The sequence below is a fragment of the Apteryx mantelli genome, chromosome 1 (assembly GCF_036417845.1).
Source record: "Apteryx mantelli isolate bAptMan1 chromosome 1, bAptMan1.hap1, whole genome shotgun sequence".
In the NCBI taxonomy this organism is placed as follows: Eukaryota; Metazoa; Chordata; class Aves; order Apterygiformes; family Apterygidae; genus Apteryx; species Apteryx mantelli.
The window spans coordinates 60,964,305-60,987,421 of NC_089978.1; the positions used below are offsets into that span (position 1 = coordinate 60,964,305).

The 23,117-nt window shown below is 37.1% G+C and overlaps 1 protein-coding gene across 2 annotated transcripts in view; it reads left to right on the forward strand.

The window, feature by feature from the left end:
* The window catches only part of PCCA (propionyl-CoA carboxylase subunit alpha), a 301,944-nt gene that overhangs the window by 80,394 nt on the left and 198,433 nt on the right, over positions 1-23,117 (forward strand). For both annotated transcript variants that reach the window (XM_067293647.1, XM_067293657.1), the window contains exons 7-9: positions 5,599-5,730; positions 11,824-11,860; positions 17,852-17,930. In XM_067293647.1, the coding sequence (XP_067149748.1) occupies positions 5,599-5,730; positions 11,824-11,860; positions 17,852-17,930 (248 nt within the window). The remainder of the gene's footprint in view (positions 1-5,598; positions 5,731-11,823; positions 11,861-17,851; positions 17,931-23,117) is intronic.

The window sequence follows — 23,117 nt, forward strand, 5'->3', positions numbered from 1 at the left end:
CCCTGTTGTCAGCTGCCTGCTCCCACTGCTTATGCCGTGCTGCTTCCAGTGCCTGTAAAGGCTTTGTTAGCCAGTTTTAACTCAGTAAAGCTATGGAAAACACTTCTTACAAAAACCTAGGCCACCTTCTGTCATGTCAGTCAACTAGGTCAGCTGAGGAGTGCTGGAGCCTGCCCTGGAGAAGGGGGAGAACACTGTGGGAAGGGGTATGCAGAAGAGGAAGGAAAGAGAATGGGGGAGAAGCAACGAGGCTGAGTTGAGTTGCTTCCCCAGTCACTCCTGATAGACTGCAGCCTTTGAGCTTATCTAGCTGGAAACACTGGGGTGGTTAAGACCCTTTCTCCTGAGTGAGCTACCATGACTGCCTGGATTCTCCTAAGCAGCATCCTGAATTTGAGTAACCCAAAAGCTTCATGTGTAAATCTGAGTTTGTGAACCTATCAGGTGGCTGTGTGCAACAGGTTGTTTGGGTTCTCCTGTAAATTTCATGAACATGTTTAAAACTAGCTCTGTGTTTACATAGAAAAGTTTGTTTTCAGTAAGGTAGAACAGCTGCAATCACTCCTGAGATCCTTCCAGCCTGTCAGCCATTTCTTCCTCAGAGATGGGAAACACTTTCCCATGACTGTTTCAGGCACCAGGAAGGAGCAAGCACAAAGCCCATGTTATTGCCATTGCTTCTGTGTGATGAGATAATTATAGGGGCTCTTGCATGTGGAAGCAGATGGGCACGTGAAGTGGTTCTTAAGCACATCAGTGTGGCTTGAGTGGAAGAATCGCCTTGCCTGAAGGAGAGAGGACCCAAGATTCTTGATAGCTAGATGTTTTTTCTTGTAGTGAGTGGGGATACCTCCTTGTTCGCTGGAGCTGCCTGTGTTAAGCTGGTGTTATGTGCAGATTCAAACATCTTGTCTTGAATGAGGTCGCCAAAAAGTATATTTAATTGTCCTTTAACTGTTGTGGCAAGAAGGTGAAAATTTAAGTATTGCTTATTTTGTCTAAAGCCAGGTTGGAACAGTTCATTTCCTGTAGTGTTTAGAGGCCCAGCAGTGATTTGGCTCATTTTTGCCACATGATCATAAGCCCACAGAAGAATGTATGTTGCAAAGGGTCAGTAATTACTGTATTAAATAGTGTTTACATATTTAACTGTTTTCATATGTGTACAAAAGCTGCTTGTACTGTTTTTCCTCCTTCTTGCTTTCCTATCTTTAGTCTTGCTTATGCTGTCATTGAGGCAAAATCCACTTCTTGCTGTAAAACACAGTAATTGCGAATCTCAGCATTGATAAATTCAAGTAGGAGATGCAGAGGAATCCCTTCTTTTAGGATTAGTTGCTTTAGTTACCTCATGCCCACAGGAGCTTATCAGATTGACAAGTCCTTTCCGAACATCAGGGGGATGGAGATTTATGCAGTCATGGGTCCATTTGGCCCACTCTGTTCCCAGAGCAGTGAGACTGTGAAGATCACCGTACAGCTCAACCACAGACTCCCCAAATAGATTTTCCAAACTTTACTGTTACTTTATTGTATTTTGACATAATTCTTTTTTCTTTAAGCCATACAAAAGCCTCATTCTACCCTCAGGTGGATGCAGGACAGTGAATATAGTAAAAAAACAAAAGAAAGAATAAACTGTTTATGATTTTTATGGTGCTATAATTAAACCAACTGTCACTGCCTTCAAAAAATAGAGGGAGGTGAAGGGGAAATCTCTTTAATATCTATTTTTTAGTCAAAGGAAGGAATAACTTGATGGACATAAATGTATTATGAAATCATTATTTTGTAAAATACTCTATCTTATTGTTAGTCTACCTTTGGCTATGCAAAGTAGAGCAGCAATACAGGTATTGCTGCTACATTTCTAAAGAAAATGCAGGTGCATGTTATTCTATGTTTATGGGGAAACTGGCATGCTCCCTTGCAGTCAAATCATTAGTTTATCTTCAAGGTGGGAGTACACTGTGTGAACATTTGGAAGAATTTGCTATGTAACGTATAAGTTTTTGTATATATGGCAGGACCTTTAGTGCTTGTTGCTACATTGGCAAAGCTGTCTGTGTAGATGGACTAGCTGCACTGGAAATTTTCTGGCACAGTTGCACCACTTCTATGTGTTCCATGAACTAAGGGTGCTAATGGATGAGTTCTGATGAATCTTTATGGCAGCTGAAAATATTATTTCCACATCCTTTCTTGGTGTTCTATTTTTGGCATTTTTTGTATCAGGCACCAGAGTTTTGAAAACTTGTTTTTTTTTTCCCTACCAACACTGACATTGAAGAAGCTGAGGTGCTTTTCTGGAGATGAGCTGGAGAGCTTTGGCAGAGAGCTGAAGCAAGCAGCTTGAAGTGATGGTGTCTTAAATTGCTGTCACAAGACTTGTGTGAGTTTGTCCACTAGTGCCTTAAGCTGACAAAAAGTCTTTTCTGTGAGCTTAGCTAGAATTAGCAGCAAGTCATGTCAAAGAATGCACCCCTTTTCTATTTAGGAGGTGGTTTCGCATAGCTGAAGAAGAGTGTATCTCTCTTGGTTGGTCTTAATTTATTGGTGATTTATGGCTTGCAGAAAACAGCATGCTGAGTTTTGTGTTCAGGTATCTTGTGATCTCACCACTGAATTAAATTCTGCTTCAGATTGTGTTACTGGGAGAGAATTGGATGAGGTGAACTAACCAGGGAAGTGGAGGAATAGCCGGTGGTACTAAACTGCTGCTTGTTCAACATAAAAGAACAGTTCTGTGTAAGGTACAAAGGTTCAGAGCAGTCAAAGCTAAGAGGTGCCTGTGTAGACAAGTGGCAATTTGTAAATTCTGGGCATAAAGAGTACACATTTTGAGAAGGCAAAGTTCTAGACTGCACCAGGTGAGGTATTTGCATTAGAGTAATATAAATACAAGATGATGTGCAACAGAGTCACTTTTTAATAAGAAATATTGGTTGTGTCCACGTGGGGTATTACAGCTCTACAAGATTCGTTTAACAAATGCACTGGTTGCAAACGATTCATTTCCTGAAATGTCCTGTAGCGTTCCTTCTCAGGTGGTTCATGAATCTCAGTCCTGGATGGAGCTATTCCCTTCTCACTCAACTACCTGCTTAGATGGGAACAGGGAGTGAACTGGGCACTTTGAATATCTGTGCCACAAGGCAATGAAAGGAAAAAGCAAGTTGAGCAAGGTGTCCACTACATGCCTTTTACTGAAAAGCTGGATGCTTGCTAGTGCCCTGAACATGATTCCCATCCTCTCCTGTGACCTCCAGCCTGAATAAAGGTCTCAATGTTTTCTGACAGGAGAAAGTCAGAGGAGCAAGAGATGGACAGAAAGTGTAGGAGGTGGCAGTTGAGTACTGGAAGTAGACTGTGAAGCTGGAAGCCTTGGATGGTCTGTTCAGACAGGAAAAAGTTTGGATCCACTATCTTGATGACCTCAGGAGATCCCATGTTTTTGATGGTAGACATGGAGAGCAGTGTGTGGAGAGGAAGCAGTAGAGGGCAAAGCTTGAATTTGCAGCCTGCTAAATGCCACTGCCAGTATTGTGGGAGAAACTGTGGAAACAAGGTATGTTCAGTCTGTGACTGATACAAGGGGGAACCTTCTCCACAAGGCTTTTTGAGATTGGAATACAGTCTAATAGCAGAAGAGAGAACTGTCTTTCCTCCAAGTAGATGCAGGCACATTATTTAAAACGTGGTTGTTACGAGGGAATGAAGTACCAGTTTTCAAGTTGTAATCTGGTGTTATTTCTGAAATGGTCAGTTCCAAACTTTGTGTTGGTATGCTTTGAAATATCAACTCCTTCTTGCTTCCCTCCTCCTTTTAAAAATTAATTCCTTTAGTGTTCAGATCCTTGGGTGCTACAATATTAATAGATCTACACCCTTGTGTCTGCCCTTCTCTCCCCTCCTTCCTCCTAATGCAGTATTTCTAACTTTGTGTTTATAAGACAGCTATTCATCAACTTGATATATACTGAGTTGCTGAGCTAATAAACCTACTGTAGTAGAGAAGAGGTGGGCTGAGATGAAAACCCAGATGGTTCATGGTGAATTGAACCTAACAAGCCTTTGATGTAGCAGAACTGATGCTCTGCATTTGGTTTGGGTCTCTCTGCACTGAGCTTCCTAGTGTGTCTGTAATAGTTATTATCTGGTCTTTTCTCCGTTGCCTGAAGCATTGTAGCACCCCATTAACTAGGACAATAGGAAGTTGTCTATGTAGATCTTCTGCTATTATATTGTCCCTGCCATAAGCTGCTGACTGTGAAAACAGTGGCTCCTAAGCGTGTTGGGAGCTCTCAGCTCTTAAGAGATCATGAATAGACGTTCCACAACTTGAGGACAATATCTTTTTTCTTATGTTTTAAGGTGCTCTGTGGTCAGGTACTACTGTTACATAAACGCACAAAGCTCCTGGAAGTTACTATTTTTTTTATTGTTAGTGACCATAACTTGTTATAAGACCAAACTATCTGACAATCTTAATGTATGCAGCATACACCTCAGAAGTGAAACATTAAGATGCAAATTCTAATATAAGGTATTGAATGTTTGCCATTGTGCTAGGGTTGGTATCAAGTAAACTGCCCATCAGCTGAGAATAACTTGTTATTAAGCTGATCTAATTGATCGGACATCTAAAGGCATCTAAAATTGGACAGAAATCAATGAAATGAATGAAATTGAAAAAACATGCAAGGCTAGCATGCCTATTCTTTTGATGGTTTAATTACAATGCTATAATCTCTATTTAAAAATATTTAAATCATTTTTATGGCTTTTTTTCCTGTGACAGAAAAGACACAAATTATCTGACATATGCATGCACTTGCTGATATGCCAGTATCTTTCACTGGAACAATTCTGATGGAATTGCCTTTAGCTCTGTGTAAAATTGACCCTTGAGAGATGTTTAAAAAAAATGTATATACTTGCTCATTCAAGTCTATTGCTAGCATAGAGAAATAGGAGAAAAAAACTCAATTCAGCATTCTACCTACATATAAAGTATTTTATGCTAACCTGTTTCCACGTGGATATTGGCAGAGAGTTGTCTGCAGGATTCAGACAAATTTTATTCCCTTTATTGGCTTATTATCAAGGTCTTTAAATATGTTGAGTAAGAGACACTACTTTCATTCTAATGTTTCATCAGGGTTTGGTTTAAAGAACACATAATGAAATTTTCAACTGCATTACAGTTTAGCTAGCATATCTTTGTAAATCACTTGTGGCTATTTCAATTGTGAGTTACCTGGCCTCTGCTTTCTCAAGGGATATTTCTAACTTCCAAGCTGGAATACTTCGACTTTCAGCTATTTTTCTTTGGCCTGGCTTTGATTTATACAAATGCTAATTATAGAGGCTTTGAATCTGTGTGCATACATAGTTTTACAAGGTCATACACATAATGAACTGGCTGAAATGCTGCTTGTATTTCATTAGGTTGTTGCATAAACAGATTACTGTATTTTCTAAACATTGTTTCATTAATAAATTTGTTTTCCCTCTTTTAAACTTAGAGGCAATGCCTGCCTAGGGTTGTTGATTTTCAGTTTGTCTCCTAAACTTAAACCTTCATTGTCTCTGCAGGCATCGGAAGGTGTCACCTTCATTGGACCTGACACACATGCTATTCAAGCTATGGGAGACAAGATTGAAAGCAAATTGTTAGCCAAGAATGCAAAGGTCAACACAATTCCTGGCTTTGATGGGGTAGTCAAGGTGAGAAACCGTTTAACTACTTCTGCCCACTGTAGAATCAGTGTCTAAATTGAAGTACACTTTTCGAAGGTACGATGAAAAATGTAATCATAAATTCAACTTCTTTTTTAATGAGATATGCAATTAAAAATTGTAGGGTACAGATTTTTACTAGCAAGAGTGCTTTGGAAGGAGAAAGTTATAGGAAGAGTGCTTCATAACAGACAATGTATTAAGGACTGCTTGTAAATGTTATGGAGTCTCTAAAATTTTGTTCTTAAATTTAACATTAAGGCAGGTAAGTGTGTTTAATATATCAGGTGTTGCATTTACACGTATGCCTGCATGTATGCTTTACATTTCTCAGTTCTTCACTTTTGTTGGCCAAGACCTTGGCATAAAGTATTGCCAAAGTTAACATAACACGTAGCGAAATTTTTCAATAGCAATGAAGTTTGCTACATGGTATGGAGTTTCCATTTTATGGTCTGGGGTGGGGAGGTGTCTTTTTGTCCAAATCTACAGCTCCTATTCTCTCTGGGGTTTTAGAAGGCATGATTTCCAACAGCTTTCTAAAATATTTTGGTTATTTCTTTGTATTTTGTATGATGAAATAAAGTATGTCTTGGTTTTGGTTTGTCTTACGCTATAGTGATTATGCATTGGGCTCTTCTAAGCTTTCCAGTGTGTCCTGATGTAATCAATGCTGATGTAGGTATGATAAACTTTCTTTTTCCTTTAAAACCTTAAGTGTATATGCCTAGATATTCTGAGACTTTGATCTTCTCGGCTGAAACTTTTTGTGCTTGACACTTACCTTCAAGTTAGATTTTTTCAAATAAAATTTGAGAAAAACTTTGAGTCACTGGAAAGGTGAAAAATCTATTTCAACAATAGCATATTTTAATGTAGTTGGAGAAAAGCTTTTCAAGTTTCATTTATGACATTGACATTGACCTCTGATCTTCATAAATCTTATTTGCATGATGAAATAGGGCATTCAATATAATTGGGAACAACTGAGTTTATTAATGGAAGGCAGACTGTACTTTAAGGAGCAACATATACCAGGACAACAGCGTTCAGCATTGCATCAGTTAACTTAAATTTAAACTGTGCCAGGAAAAAAAAATTTAATAGAATGCAAAGTGAGTAACTTTCCACAAAATTATCTGTTCCTATGATGATGTCTGGAAACCTTGGCTGGTGAGAGAGAATGATTAAAATCATGAAATGGCTGCAAGGTCAGAATGCACTAGAGAACTCTTTGGTACTTGTGATAGAAAATTTCACATACCACAGCCATGCGCTAATTCTGATTGTCTTATAAAAAAAACCCTGAAGATAGTTAATACAAAAGAATACTAATTTAAAAATCTGTGGTGGGCCTGTCAAATCAGAAAAAGAGGGTCCCTAGACACTGCCAGTGTTATAGTTTCCAACAGGAGGGATCTCCTAGATGAAATGGTTAACCAGTGCTTTGGTTACCCGTTCTAGGAAACAGAACTTCTGATACTTGATATTCTCATCCTTGCTATGGATCTAAATATGTGCTCGTGTTTGTCCTCTGCTCTCCTTTCTGTGGTATTGCGGCTTTTGCTGGGATGGATACCTGAGCAATGAGATCATATAGGATGGCTGATTTTTGATTAGAGCTTGTTGTACTGTTCTGCCAATTTGGACCAAGATATAAAGGGTGTGGTATCAAATACAATCGAAAGAGCAGTCTGCGAGAAACTGGAGACTGTATAGTGTTTCTGCCATTCTGTGGGAGACCTGTTTTAGTCACAGAGTTAGGAAGCTTTCAAAATCCTTTCGGGCTCTTGTTTTTGAGAAACAGAAATTTTACAAATCTTAAGAGGGAGTTAAGTGTCTGCTTGATACTTGAATTGGTTAGAGATGGCTTCGTCTTTCCAATGGAATCTAATAAAGCTTGGAAAGAAACAGCTTTCATGCCTGTGTGACGACAATGACAGAAGTTAAGAAAGATCAATTGTGCATCCATTCTTTGTGAATGAATAGTTAAAGTGAACATAAAGGATAACTTCTAGTGCTTCATTGTTCAGTTCAGGACTGCACTGAAAAACTTTGTTAATTCAAGAGTTGTCTCTTTATCTGGCACTTAAATAGTGCTGCAGATACACAGATCCTTCACAAATAAAGGACAAGTTTTTTCCTCTTCATTATGTTGCTTAGCATTTAGATGTAATGAACAAACGGAGTTTCTAAGCTCTTGTAATAATGTCTTGGAGAAGCTATATGCAGAGAAATTCCAAGTCAGTAGAAATTACAATAGAAAGGAACCCTTCAAGATTGTACTTTAAGAAAGACCCTGGAAGGAAGAGGAGGATGCTTGGCATAACAGACACAACCAACTATTTACATATTAGACCAAGAATGTAGTTAAGTGTGAAACTGAGAATGGAAGAGAGATGGAATGAGAATAGAGAAGGTAGTTTGAAGAGTAATTTTCTTCTCTTCCCCAGTTCAGTTTCACTAGAATAGAGCAGTTGACTGAGGCAAGGGTTGCCCAATGCATGTGTATAAGGAACCTGAATCTGATGCTCTCGGCTAAGGGTCAACAAAAGTGTTCAAAAGGAGTTCAGTTCAAAGCTTCTAGCTGCAATTAGTTTCCTAAAACTTGATTAGGATAGGTGGTGATCACAGTCTTATTAAAAAAAAAAAATTAGTGTTAATCCACATGAGCAGTGGCTACAGCAAAGTGAGAGCTGAAAAGATGTAGAGTCTCTAAATAGTTAAAAGAGGAATAAGTGACAAGAAGAAAGTGGAGAATGAGTAACGAGTTTGAGGAGATATGGTGGTGAAAAATTGGCAGAGGAATGGAAAGGGAAGAAAGGTTTTGTTTTGTTTCACCATGTAGAGCCAGTTTGTTTTTATGGTTGGTATAACATAGCTGCATATTGATCCAGAAGGCTGATCGTCTCTGAGTGACTTCTTGGTTTCATTGATGTCTGTAGATATGTTGAAGGTTTTCAGCAAGGCTATGAATTTACTGTATTTAAGTTTTAGGTGTCTGTTTCAGACATTCTTGCGTTGGGGTCTGATATTAAAATGATCACTGAACTGCTGGAGAGATTGTTGGAGCTTAGTCATGACATTTTATTTGGAGATTCTCCAGACCCAACATCCTCAGCTGTGAAAGCTATTATGTAGCTCTTCATAATTAATGGTGTGTTATAGCTCTAGAAATCTCTAAACTTCATCACGGCAGTCCTCTACATCAGAGTAGCCTTGCTTCCCCCCCCCCCCCCCCACCTGCTGGTACCCAGCAGGGACATGTACGTGAAATTTGCAGGTTAGAAAATATTATTGTAAATGAGAAAAAAGTGTTTTATGTCTTTTTAATTTAAAGATAAAATCAGCCATTCATAAAAACACAGTATGTCTTTTTTTTAAACTTTTATCATGTTTATAAACTTGTAGCATATCTTGAATATTTTTCATTTGTATGATAAGATTGTGGTAGAATTATATAATTTTTTACAATCTCCAGTTTATTTTGAGAAAATGGTAGTGTAGCTAATGTGTTTTTACAGGAAACAGTAATATGTCAATGAGGGCTTTGCAAAAGAGAGATGAAGTCCATTAAATTACTTTAAAATGCTCTTAATACCAGTGTTTCCTTTGTGTGTTTTCCACATATGTATGGTCTTGTGTGTTGTGCAGCATCATGACATTTAGTTTTTTTGGCCCCTATAGCAAATATGTCAAGTATCTATCATAAGTACTCTGTACCAAACATTTACAACAATTGTTGTAAGTTTTTTATAAGCACTCGCACATCACATAAACATGCCAGCAGTTTAACTGAGATGCATGGTATCAAACTTACTGTTTCAGGGAAAGAGATCAAAAGATTCTTACCAAAGATTTGAATGTCAGTTGTTTATGATTTTTTTCTGAAATTTTTTTGTTTTTAAAGTACAGCATATCAGCATGTTTTTGTTTTCTATTTCAGAAGTAGTCTTTGAAGGCTAGAGAATTTGAGTATACGTAGCCAAGATCCTGAGTTCTAATACATTAGAACTGTAAAAGTAACAGATGTTGAAATAGTGTAAATTAATGATAGCTGTGCTAGGCAGATGTCTTAAATCTGTTACCATTTCTTTCAAGCTAGAACTGAGACAATTAGTGCTTCTGATATGATGCTGTTTCTTACTTAAAACTGTTGTATGCATGTATAAATACTGTGGCTGTGAAAAGTTATCCTATAATGATTTGTAGCTTATCTTCCTGTGGACTTGCAATGTATCAGTTAGCCACTTGTTTGCAGGTAACTAAGTGAAAAAAAATTGCCTTCTTTGCTTCCCCCTTCCTAATTCTATTTTGCAAATATATGACTGAATTTGCAAGAGAAAAGAAATGTAAAAGTTTCTTTCTTGACTATAATCGTGGCTCTTCATCAGTCATCACTCTTCCTGCATTTTGTTCAAGAGGCTCTAATTGTCTGCATTTGGCAGGTTTAACACTTCCTGACAGAGAGGCTATTAAGGGGAAGTATTCTCGCATAACTGTCACAGGCAGGAACAAAGAACCTTCCAACTCAATGTGTGGAAACCACTAACATTCTTAAATGACCCTTTTCATGCATTTTTATCCCTTTAAGCTAAAATTTGGAGGGTACAGGGTCACGGAAAGCAGCAAGGTGTAATAAAACAGTAAACCCTGATTTTTGGGGGATTTTTTTTTTTGCTAGATATATCTCTGACTTAAGAACAATTGTTACTTGGAAAAATCTCGTTAACAGATGTGACTGGAGTAAAAAGACTTAAAACTGATGTTGCTTTCAGGACTGCTTTGAACTTAACAAGCACCGATTTGTGGAGCAGACTAGCTAATGAAAGGAAATTAAATTTTCTGACAACTTCCCCTGCCAGCCCCCTTATTCTTCGTGGGGCTGTTACTAGGTACTGAAGACTTTTAAAGAGGATTTTGTTTTATTATCAGACATAAATGAACCAGGTATGAACATTTCTTATGTATTTTTTTTAAAGTTCTGACCTGGGTGCTTTTAAAACGGATTGCCTTGAAAGTTTTAAAAGTATCAGGTTTCATTTTAATGTTCATAAGTCAGCCCCCTTAGCTTCAGACGCACTTAGCAGCTGGTGGTTTCCAGACATTACTGCCTTCCCTACAAATTTTTTAATGTATGTCACGGAATAGTATAAATATTAGCAAATTTGGATGGAATTTTCAAACTTGACCCATGCCACTGTTTAACCTCTTTACTTTTTAGTATTGTATTCCTTTGAAAGAGCAGAATTAACTACTGCAGGAAAAGAGATTTGGTTATTAAAACATGAAAAGTTCAAGTACTTCATGTTTTAATCTCCAAATTTCCTGGGAACTTTTTTCTGTATTATGTTTTCTCTTCCATGGTTGTAGTGACATGAGTCAGCTGAAGCAATAGATGGCAACAACAAAAGAATTTTTCTAATTGTCATACAGTAGTATCTACAAACTCTTTGTGGAAACTGTGTGTGAATCTTTTCATTTCAGGTAACTTTAAGAGTTTAAAATGATGCATTTAAGTGTGTGGGTTTTTTTTGTCTTTAGGCTAAAAAAAAGAATGTAAATGAAATGGTTGTGTATTTTTTCTTAGTAGAAAGAAAGATTTCATCTTTAAAGTAGTTCTGTAAGATTTCCAAAATCTGAATCATTCCCCAACAATAGAGAATCAACTCCCCCTACTGACAACAACCAGGAAAACATGACAAATACCTGAGAGGACGGAAACAAGCTGGCAGTGGACAAGCTTTAACGATCTGATTTATGGTCCATTATTGATTGTAAACTTCTAAATTCTAGCATTAAATTCCTACGACTGCAGAAAATCATTTTGCGATCCTGGCTGTGTTTCCTGTCAGCTGATTCCTCTTTGCTTTGAGTTTCTCGGTATAATAATGATGAGGTAGAATTTACATTCCACTTATGGTATTAATTTTACATTCCTCTGGCTGAAAAGGGTCAGAAGGTTGTAAAATCAAACATTAAATGAATCAGAGGAGACAGTAGTGCAATATATGACTGCCCTCAGGACATAGTGCAATGGCTGATGGGATTAACGTTGGGTCTCATTTCCTGCTTTTACAGGATGCAGATGAAGCTGTCAGAATTGCAAGGGAAATTGGTAAGTTCTTAAATTAGCTATGGTGGGATTTGTGTGCCTCTCAGCAGACATGGTTGACTAAATTGAATGTGTGATAAGTAATCCCTATAGAACAAATAATGTTTTAATAGTTTTTAAGTTCCCCGTTGCCTATAGGGCTGGAAGATTCTAGGCATTAACACCCTGTCTCTTAAATCATCACATTTTAGCTCAACAAACTGGGCTTTAGAGAACAAGTGCAGCTGTGATTTGCAGAATGCATACAAGATGCGGTAATCAGTGGCTAGCTAAAGAAGGAGTTTTTTCAAAGTGTTACCTGCAACTAGACAAGGTATTCTTTTTACAGAAGTTAGGCATGGTACATTCCTGTTTATGTGGGAGCTGCTGACACCAATGATGTTATGATCTTCATTCTTCATCACTCTGTGGGCTGCAATTAGCTTGAATGTCATCCAGACCACCAACCTTTTTTCTGTTCTAAGCTTCCTGAAATAAAGTCACTATTCAGCTTCTGAGTATCTTACAGAATGGTGAAAAGAGCAACCAGCAAACTGCCTGGGACTTACTTTGAAGGTTAAGTGTAATATGTTTAATGAGCTTTGGCTTTTATCTAGTAAGGCTTAATATTAGGGGAAATATTTAACCCTGTGCTTAAAATTACATGTTCTTAAATCCTTTCTAGAAGGAGTGTCTAATGCAATAAGGAATTTTTCATTTTTGCCTTTTTGTTTTATGAGACAGCAGCCATGAAGATCTTTAGGATAATCATAGTTGTATGATTCTAAGGATTTATCTGCATTTGAAGCCTCCCCTACTGATCTAGCTGCTCAGAGCCCCTGCTACAAATACATCTCACCTGTGCCAAAAGCTGTGGCTGTGCCTTGTGTGAAATAGAAACTGGGACATGCACTGTTCCAGGTGACTTTTTATATCAGCGTAACTTTATTTGACTTTGAGTTTAAGTTGGGGCTCTTGCGCTGGTGAGAACTGCACTGAACACACCCCCCCCCCCCCCCCCCAGCGTAGGCTTGACTGACTCTTAGGATGACACAACTGAAGTCAGCATTTCTGTGGGTTAGCCCTGTATGTCCCTGTTAAGAAATCGGGCAATCGCTGCTATTCAAGCAGAAACAAAAGGGAGAAGTGATCAGTCAAATTAGAACCTTAGGAGAAGTGGCAAATTTTAGTGCTTAAGAAAAGGCATACAGGGTGCATGAGAGCTCCGTTTCTGTGGTCTTTCTTGCTGTTGATTTTTAAAGATTTCCTGCAAGTATTTTTAAGCTGACTTTTTTGATTAGTATAAGTAGGAAGGCACTCAGTGACTTCCTAGACACCTTTTAAAATGTACTCTTGCTTAATTTTCTTAGTTCTTCTGGTGTTCTGTTGACTGGTTCCTGTCTTTGATATCAGCAGCACTTTGGAGGTCATTATATAAAGTCAGTCTTAAACCTGCAGATATTAAAGCCAATTACAGACAGCTGGAGGGTGTTTTTTCTTGAGATGGCAAATTCTTAAACTATTTGCATACAAAAAGTTTGCAGTATGATGCCATGTATTGAAAAAAGTCCTTTCTAACACCCGCCCCCCAAATGTTTTGACCAATTGATCAGTTCAATCAAGCCTCTGTCTAATGAGCAGCAAGGTTTAAATGGAGGTACAGTACATTCCAAATACAAACCAATCACCTGTAATTTCAAAGGACCTAAACTAGGGTGAGATTAAAGTCTCTTATGTACATAATGCATCTGTCCTCTTATGTAAAAAGCACTTGATATGTGATTGGATACTTTCAGGTTACTTTTAATTTCACTTATCTAGAGTCTAACTTTTCCAAGAATACTTAAATAGTTATAGAAAAAAAAATCGATGTGGGTCAGTGTTTAAAATTGTAAAGCATTGCATAATGTTCCTCCACTGCCTGTGTTTTTCCTGCTCCTCCCTGCTGTGTTCTGGCCAAAGGCTTGGTAGCTGTGGAGCATGGGGCTTCAGGGTTGAAACACTGTCTAGGACTATTTCAGTGAAGACTATCTAGAGGCACAATTTTTATAAGCATGAGAGTTTAAAAAAGCAAAAACAAAACACCCCCCCCCCCCACACACCTTTTCCTCTCATTTGATTTGCTCTCTCCCAAGTTGGCAACATGGAATGTTATAGCAATATTGGGCTAAGTCAGGAATTGGAAGCAGTTTAGGCACAAATGGCCGTATAGGCTCCTTTTCTGTAGTCTGTCTTCTTATTTGTGTGAACCATTCTTCTCTTGTCTTTCCTGTAGTGTTTAATCCCATTGACTCTTTGCCCATGTCACCTTTAAGTCCATTTGTAAGTTATATACTAAGAACTGCTAGAATCCTGCTTTCTGAAGCATGGATGAGACCCAGAAGGTTTTACTTTTCAGTTTGTTATCTAAATGAATTGAGCAATTGTGAAGTGAAGGCACTATAAACTAAGTGAAAGTCTGTGCAAAACTAAACAGGTACAAAACATGTTTTTGTCATGTTTCATTTGGCCTATGGGTTTAGCTGGTGCTAGTGTTGTTAATAATATTGAAAAGAATCTGCTATTGCCGGATCAATGCACTCTGTAGTCCAATACCTGCAACTTTATAAAAATGGTTTAACATCTGAAAACAACACGATGGTTAAGGGCAGGAATTAAAAGCTGTGGGATACCAGAAGTCTGTTTATTCCTTTTACTGTTCAAATTCTGAGGATAGTAACCACCCTGAAATCAAAACAGTCTAACTTAATAGCATTTATGTAACAGCAAAAGTTTGTCAGATGATCTTCAAATTTGGCAGATGCGTACCTTCCTACCTTTTGAGATCATGTTAGACCCATGCTCCCACGTGCTCCAGATGTTTCAGGAAAAGCTGCTGAACTCTGGATCAAGAGTTAGGTTTATTCCTACATGCAATTTTAGTCTCATGTAAATTGCCTAATTGGAGGGAAGGGTTGAAAACCTAACACCTACTCAGAAAAAAAATGCCTGCTTTGTGAAGCTGTTCATTGCTGCTGTCATCGGTCATTCTCATAAATGCTGTTGGTTTTAAATTATACGCTTGCATGCCTCTCTCTCCCTTCCTGCAACTAATCCAGCCAATCCATGTGAGTATCTTTCAGGGATTCTGATTGCTGCTGAACAGGGCAAAAGTGGTCAGGCGAATGGCAACTAATATCAGCATCCTGTGTCCAATGCATGTGCAAAGCTGCTTAGATTGTACAAGGGCTTCCTCATCTCAGGACAGAGCCATCCTCAGTATTGGCTGTAGAATTGTTATGTTTAGCCTGGGTCAGTGCCTCAGAAAGCAGTGTGTAAAGTCATATTTGGGCAAAAGTGAAAGTCCCCTTATTTTCAGGAGGCTGGCTATTTGACATCCTAACTTGTAAAAGACTGCTGAATTTTTTTTTCATTCTTAACCCAAAAACCTATGTGTTTCTTTTCAAAACAGGCCTTCTGTTGATTTTTTCATCTGTTTTTTTTAGCTGTACTGTAGCTCTATGGAACCTTACATATAAGTATGATTGACAGGTAATCAGTATACATAAAGTTGCGGAAAAAGTGTTCCAAAACTTGGTGAGTAATACCAGTAACCTAACTCTCTCATGTATCCTGTCTCATAATTTAACCAAGTGAGTTAGGATATATGAGCTTTTATATTCTGTAAAGTGTAAAGACTCACTACGGCTCATGGATAGTATTCCTATTTTATTTCTGAAATGAAGAACAGTAAGTTATGATGAGACTCTACTTACAGAAGTAAAATCAAAGAGCCATTCAAGAGACTCATATATTAGACTGAAACTGTTAGCTTCATTGATAAGAATTTTTCAAGTTTTTGTGACATTGAATAAGATTGATTAGTGGAAATTGCCATAGTGAGTTTGCCATAATGAGGCTTAAAACAATGCTTATTTCAGACTTTCAGCCTCTGAGTTGGAGAGAGCCACCAGCTGGTGCTAGTGTTGCCAGAGGTATAAATACGTTTGCTAGTGCTATCTGTTTAAATCTCACTACTTTCATGAAAATTATATGGAATGTGTTTTTTGCTGTATTTCAGGAGAGCCAACTCCACTTGTCTAGGAGCCCGGCAGTTGCCAGGGATCTGGAAGAGCAACTACAGCATAGATAAATTGTTTGTGTGTAGATACTGCATTACATGATGTTGAGTTGGACATCACCATTCACTGCACTGCAATCTAGAATTTTGTACATGCCCATTTAACTCTGGATTTGTAGGGGCCTTGAAAATACTTAATATAGTTCTTGATCAGACCCTTGTCTATCTATGACTAATCCTATACCCCTGAGTGGGCAGCATCAGATATTTCACAAGAAAATGTAAGACAGTCTAGTAAGCTTGTTTGCACAGCTGTATTTGGTTGTACCCATAGTCGTATCTAGTAACTAGAGATTACTTTAGACTTTAAGCCTGAAGTTTTATAGCCTTTTTGTTGCCACTGTCTATAGGGACTTGAGATTTGCGCTATGCGTTTGCTTATCTGTTACCTTTCTGTGGTACTTAGCCACAGGAACACTGTAGCATGGGATTCTACAGCCTAATGACATGTTAGGTGGGAAACTACTTTATTGCAGTTTCTTTAGTAATTCAAAGTTCTCTTGCATTTTGCTTCTTTCCTGCCTTCTAATCAACATTGCTCTATTATGCTTGTATCATGCCCCTTCTGTGCATGTCCACTTTAGTTGTCTTAAGTGGTAGACTTTCCAGATCTTGGGTGGTTTTTTGTTGTTGTTGGTTTTTTTTTTTGTTTTTTAATCATCGTCTCCTGAACATCCTTTCAGTCAAATGCCTTTGCGGAGGAGGTGAGGGGTATCACTTTAGCCAACAGAGTAAGACCCATGTTGCAGAAAGAAACTGTAAACTTGAGTTATATATATGATAGCAGGCTTGACTATTTCTATTGTGAGGCACATTCAGATATCCTCTTTTGTTTCAAGATTAGAGCCTTTTATAGGAAGATGCATTCATTTTGCAAGGACTGACTGATTTTTCTTACCAGAGAATATCAGCTGGTGTAATGTTTGGTTTAATGTTATGTTTTCCATTAAAAGTGCTGGAGACCAAAGATGTGAAGAATTTTTTATGCTATTCTAGAAACATCACAAAAACTTTCTAATCAGATTCTTAATTTCCAGATTTCCATAGATTGATGTGGGAGAAAAGTGAAATGCACTGATGTGAATAAGAACTTGTTTTAGGAAATTGTTTTGAATTAGTGTTGTGCTACAAGATACACATATTATTAAATCTACTTTAAAATTACATACTTTCTTACCATACTTTTTTAGCTTTCAGAAAATGAAGGCCTTGATTCTGTTTTGTTCCAAAAGTAAAATATTACTACTTTTATGCAATGTTGTCAGATTATGCTGCTCATTTAAAAAAATTTTTTTTTCCTTGCATCTTGTCAGTGTGGGAGAAATGCTTTGTTTTATCTTCAGTGTGTAATGATAATCTGTTTGCTTTGATTTTACTTGTCATTGCTTAGTATCTGAGCAGCAAAGCTCTTTGGAGATGCTCTGTTATTTAAAATCTACTGCACTATTGACCAGAAATGGTGAATAAGGCTTACTGAATCTCTTGACTAATAGTTTATGAAGATCTCCTTCTGCTTCTTGCTAATAAAATGTTTTTTAACTTTATCACAGCAATAGTTTATTTGAGTAGTAGAAAAGGAACAAAATTTTGCTTCTAAAGAAAGTGAAGTTAAAGGTCAAATGCTTTTATTCATAAATCATTTTGTTACTTGGGAATAATTAATTCAGTGTTTTTCTTATATTAATGAAATAGAAAAGACAACCTTTTCTTGTCTTCAGAAATCACTGTACTGACAGCTAAGTGTTGAAAAGAAAAAATCTCTCCTTCCAAACAAGTAGCATTTTAATAAACCAAGTTATTGTCTCCTGGCATTATTGGACATGTGGTCAGTTGTCATGTTCCTATGACCAACTGATCAAAGTTTGAACTTCTGTCTAATTGTTCCCCGCTGTTAGGCTACCCTGTCATGATCAAGGCCTCAGCAGGTGGTGGTGGGAAAGGCATGAGAATCGCTTGGGATGATGAAGAGACCAGGTGAGATGCTGTCCAAAAGCTTGCCTTGATGAATGCTGCAGTTACCAAAGTCCCATTAAGCCACTGAGAGCTGACAGTTGAGCAGATATCAAATGTTAAACAGAAACTGGATAGTATCTGTTTTTCTCCCTTTGGTATAGTGTGCAGTACACTTCTGTTTGCATGTGTGTATGTAGAATTAAGTTTTGCATAAAACTTATAAAACATCATAGTTCATTATTTTGGGTGCAAACCTTATAATTCCCTATGACTGTAAGTTTGTACTGTAAATAATATTTTGTTGTTTGCATTCCAGAATGTTGACGTATAAATTGTCTGTGCATTTAGTAGAATAAACCATTTGGCCATGGTTCACAAACGTTAATTTTTGAACAACTAATTCTGTTAAAGTTGATGGGACTGATTATTCATGTGTGGAAACACATATAAAGCGTTTCCAGAATGTGCTCTAATAAATTGCATACTTCAGTGTTTAACATATTTATTTCTGCAAGCTATTGTGCATTTGCCTGTTTGTTTGAAAGGGAGTGTTTGTTTAAACACCCAAATTTTCACATCTTTTAACGGTGTGTCTGAATTCCAAACCCTGCCAGATACTTGTTGACTGGAGTTGTTTTAGAATCCATTCTTCTCTGGTATTCTGGCAGTGAGGTGTCTAGTCGCAAGCTCTTGTGCCAGTGATGTTACAGAAAAATGCATTTTGGGATTTTTCAATGATTTGTAACAAAAAGTCTATTTGTTGTGATCTAAAATCAGATAACTTAGAAATATTTTCCTTCTCATGTGAATATGAGAGCACACACATCTGGAACTAACTCAAAGTACATTTCTTTTTCATTTGCTTAAATGTTAGTTACGACTACGATTTTTCCTGTCATATTTTTGTATTGTCTATTAAATTTATTTTAAGTCTCAGAACCTAAAAGCTGTAAGGAAGAACAAAATGAATGACTAGCAGTTAAATTTTAATCTGAATAAAACTTTTTTGTGTACCTTGCTACCTCTAGCCTGTTTATATTCAAATCTAAATAGGAAAATAAGGATTTGCACGTTAGAATGAGGATCTAGAATAACCTACTTTCTTACAAGGATGCTTTGTTCCCACTGCTTTGGAAACCAAAATTACTCCCTTGATCTTATTCAGTCAGCAAGTACATCTGTTGGACTTGAAAGAAAGGCATTTATTTCTTGTTTTGCTCAGAAACTCTCAAAGAAGTTTGATTAAAGTAACTGTCTAAAAATTGAGAACTCAGACTGAAATCATGATTGCTAATTTGTTTTGAAGAAGTTATGGTTATTGTTTGACCAGAAAGTCACCTGATAGAAATGATGTCAACAGAAACCAACTAGGGATGTTATTTTGGTACACTTAACAATGAGATTACTTTGATCCATATTAGAGATGCTTGCCTTCTTTGTGGAAAGCCTCTGAAATACTCAGTTTCTTGGTATTTGCCAGTGGTGCCCTTTTAATTATCCTCTTAGTTATATTAGACTTGTTTTTACAGTAACTTTATAGAATAATACCTAAGAAGTGGTAAGAGAAAGAAAACCTAGATTCATTGAGTCACAGATCAACAGTAGTTACTGACCCTGTTTCAAGAAGTGCTTATTTTAAAGTTTACAGGCAGCAATGAAGTCAAAATTCAGTAGGCAAAATATTTTTTGCAGGAAGATAAAGTGAGATTAAGAGAACTGAAGATAGATTTGCTTCCCGTTTAAGTATGAAGCAGAGTATTTTGGTGCTTCTTGAAGAAATCTTTCTTGAAGAAATGTGTATGAGGTTGTGAAAGATTTTTGTTGTACATGTCCATTAAGCGTCTTAGGGAATTAAGATTTTTTCCTTTTTATGTATCTAAAGAAGAACTTCTGACTGAGTGTTTTGAAGGTGACTCTACTTATTACTGACAAAAACTATATATCTAATAATTTTGACATCGTATGAAAGTTGGCCTCAAGTCTTCTTGCTGCATTCAAGTCCACGTAATTCTAAAAATAAGCTAATTCTCAGCTGTTGGCAGACACTGTGGAGAAGCCGTATCTGAATGACTTTCTGAATTTTAGAGGTCATACATGCAAGATGTTTGAGAACTGTGGATAAAATTTTGATTTGCAAATTTGTTTTGGTTTTGCCCTATGGGATTAATTTCAAATGCTGTTGAAAAAAATGCTTTATATAAAGTCATTTTGTTGAAACATGCTTTTGGATTTTCAGGATAGTCGAAGCATGGAAAATTGCTCTTTTCTTAAAACCAATTATGTATCATATTAAAAAAGAAAAAGCTTTATATGATGATGTTACATAGCAAATAATGTGGTATTATGTGCCAATAGACATTGGAAATGGGAAAGATCTATCTGAATGACTGAATTCCTGCTGTTATGGAATTATTCACTATGGTAACTTATTACTGCTTCATCCTTCACACCTCTTAAATATCCTAAGTGAAGAAACTTTCATTAGATCCCTCTAGATATTATGAAATTATTCCAAATATATCCAAGGTTTCTGCCAGTTCTATTTAGTATTTATATTTGGAAATACTAGAGTACTCCTTTACCACTGCTGTAACTCTTTTTTTCTTTTGGCAGTTGTTCTTCATGTGCATGTGATTGTGGAAGGTTGCCATGTTCCCCTTTCCCCCCTATTTGGGTGTGGCTGCTGTTGTATCTCTTCAGATGTGAATACCTCAAACTCTCATCGTTTCTGTTGCTTTTTTCCAAATTTGAGTCAAGATCTAGTGTGAAACTTTGTGTGCAGTTCAAGCTGCTAACCCAGATCTGAAATTAAAACAATTTTGTCTTAACTGAATAGGACTTAAATCATAGTGATCTTGGTTTGGATAGGTTGAATTTAGGATTTGCTTTTTTCACATAACAGATACCCACTTGAAGTTATTGAAAAAGAACAGATATCTGAAGAGCAGTTTATATTGAATTTAGGTTTCTAGGTTCTTAACGGCCTGAGAAACTGTGACGGCTTAAGTTCTGCTACTGCATATATCTAATGGTACTCCTGTCTTGGCATAACTGATCATCTCAGCTCTGGTCTCATATACAAAGAGCCTCTGTGCTTGCATCCCAGAGGTCCCAGTCCCAAAGCATTTTTCAAATATAGGCAACATTAAGTTCAGCACAAAACATAGCTAGAGGGTGGGAGTCTGTGAATGTTTAAGTTTTATGATCCATCCTTCTTTCCTTTTCATTGATTATGAAGAAATTGAAGGTTCTCTTTTACTTTCAGGATAACACTTGTACCTGTAACTAAGTCTTAAACTTCATGGCTTCAAATGGTCTGCTGCGAGCTTTGAAGAGGAATTATCTTGGGGATCATCTCTCTAAAGAACTGATAATTTAATTTTTTGAGGGAAAATCAGATATTTAAGCCTGGATCTCTGCACAGAAAGATCCTTACTAGCTTGTAGGTTCGGTATAGGAGGTCACCACCATACAGGAAATAATGAGCCTGGTTTTTAGTAGTTTCAGATGCAAGCAAAATCTCTTTGAGTTGGAAATTTGTAATGAATTTTCTTCTAACAATTCATTTTTGATAAATTTGGAGCTTTGTGGCTAAATTTGTTTTCCTTGGATATTGAAATCTTGCATGCTTCATGTGTCTCTGAAAATTTCCAACGAGGCACCTTCCAGGAACAGGTATTTAGATCAAAGATTTTACCTTTTAGCTTATAATAGGAAAATAAATATCCCTGTTACTTAAATTCTCTTCTTTAGAGCCCATGTCAGTTTAGGAATTTAAAAGTCAAACATCTGCTTTCAAAAATTCCAAGAGCCTCTGTCACTTCTTTTCTGCAGTTCTATGCTACCATGTTGTGCTTGCTTGCACTGTTCCACAGTTGTTACTGTTCACTGGGGTGCTATCACAGGATGTGTGGGAGAACTACTATCAAAATTTTTTGTTCAAGTCCTGTCTGCAATCATATGCTGCAGTTTCCCACCTTCCTTCAGAAACATCTGTTGAAGTATTGTCTCTGTAATCTTCCAATGGCTCTGAAGGAATGAGCAGCAGAACTGGAAGAACTTAAGTGGAATAATACATAACAGATCATTCTGAATCCCTCGCCTCCTGAGGCAAGGAAATTTGGGAAAAGGTTTGCAGGACAAGAGGACAATGACTTGTAAAATCAAACACCGCTCCCTATTACAGACCTGAAGATTGAGCTTTATTACCTTTCTAAAGCAGTTTATTTGGCCTGCCAGACTGCTCTTCAAAAATGGGAGCGTATGGACTTGGCCTCCTTGGTCTGTCCAGCATAGGTGTGTGCTGTAGAAATGTTGAGGTAAAGGGAAGAAGTGAACTGTGAGTGAAGGACAGTGGTCCTACTAGCTAGGACCTGATTTTAAGTAGAAGTCTTTAATGGACCATTACTTATAGCCTATTGCACTCTTTATGTTTTGTAACTCTGCCAAAAATAAATAATGAATGTGAATACTACTAAGATGATTATTCCAATGATTGGTAGAGATGTGTTCTTAAGCTATACTAAAGCCCTCCAAATATGGCAAGATCACAATTATATAGCAGATAAGCATTTAATAGAAAATCAGAATTGAAAGCAGAAAGCTAACCGAATTGATAAAATTCTGTATTACTGAAGAAACATGTAAACTCAGATACTTTTAGTTTGTGATTCAAAACAAAACATTATATATGCACACACGTATACGCACACATTAAATACAGGATTCCATGCCAGCTATGTGCATAAATATAGATGTAAAATGCTGTGATTAGGTCATTTTAGTTTTTTTTAAATTTAGAGTCAAGCTGAAGCAATGGATATTGGTTTTCTGTGTAAAATCAAACAATATTTTGAGTATCTATTGGTCGCATTTTTAGAGGGATTCTATTGTACTAATGATTATCTAACGTGTTTTTAACTAGATGATCTTTCTAATTCTGGTCTTGATAGGAAAAGGCTGTATGCTTGTTATTTTCTGATGTTGGGAACTGAAATATTGCACAATAACTGCAGTTCCTCATTAGTGTCTGTCTGCCTCCAAAGAAAGTGGTTGCTTTAATTAAAGTAGCAAAGCTGAGCTTGCAGGTGGAGGCATGGAGTTGGCACAGACTATCTCACTTCAGACAAATGCAAGGAAATTTATGGCAAGATCAATAAGTACTTCTGTATGGCTTATACTTCAGTGTGAATAGATGTACTGTATGGA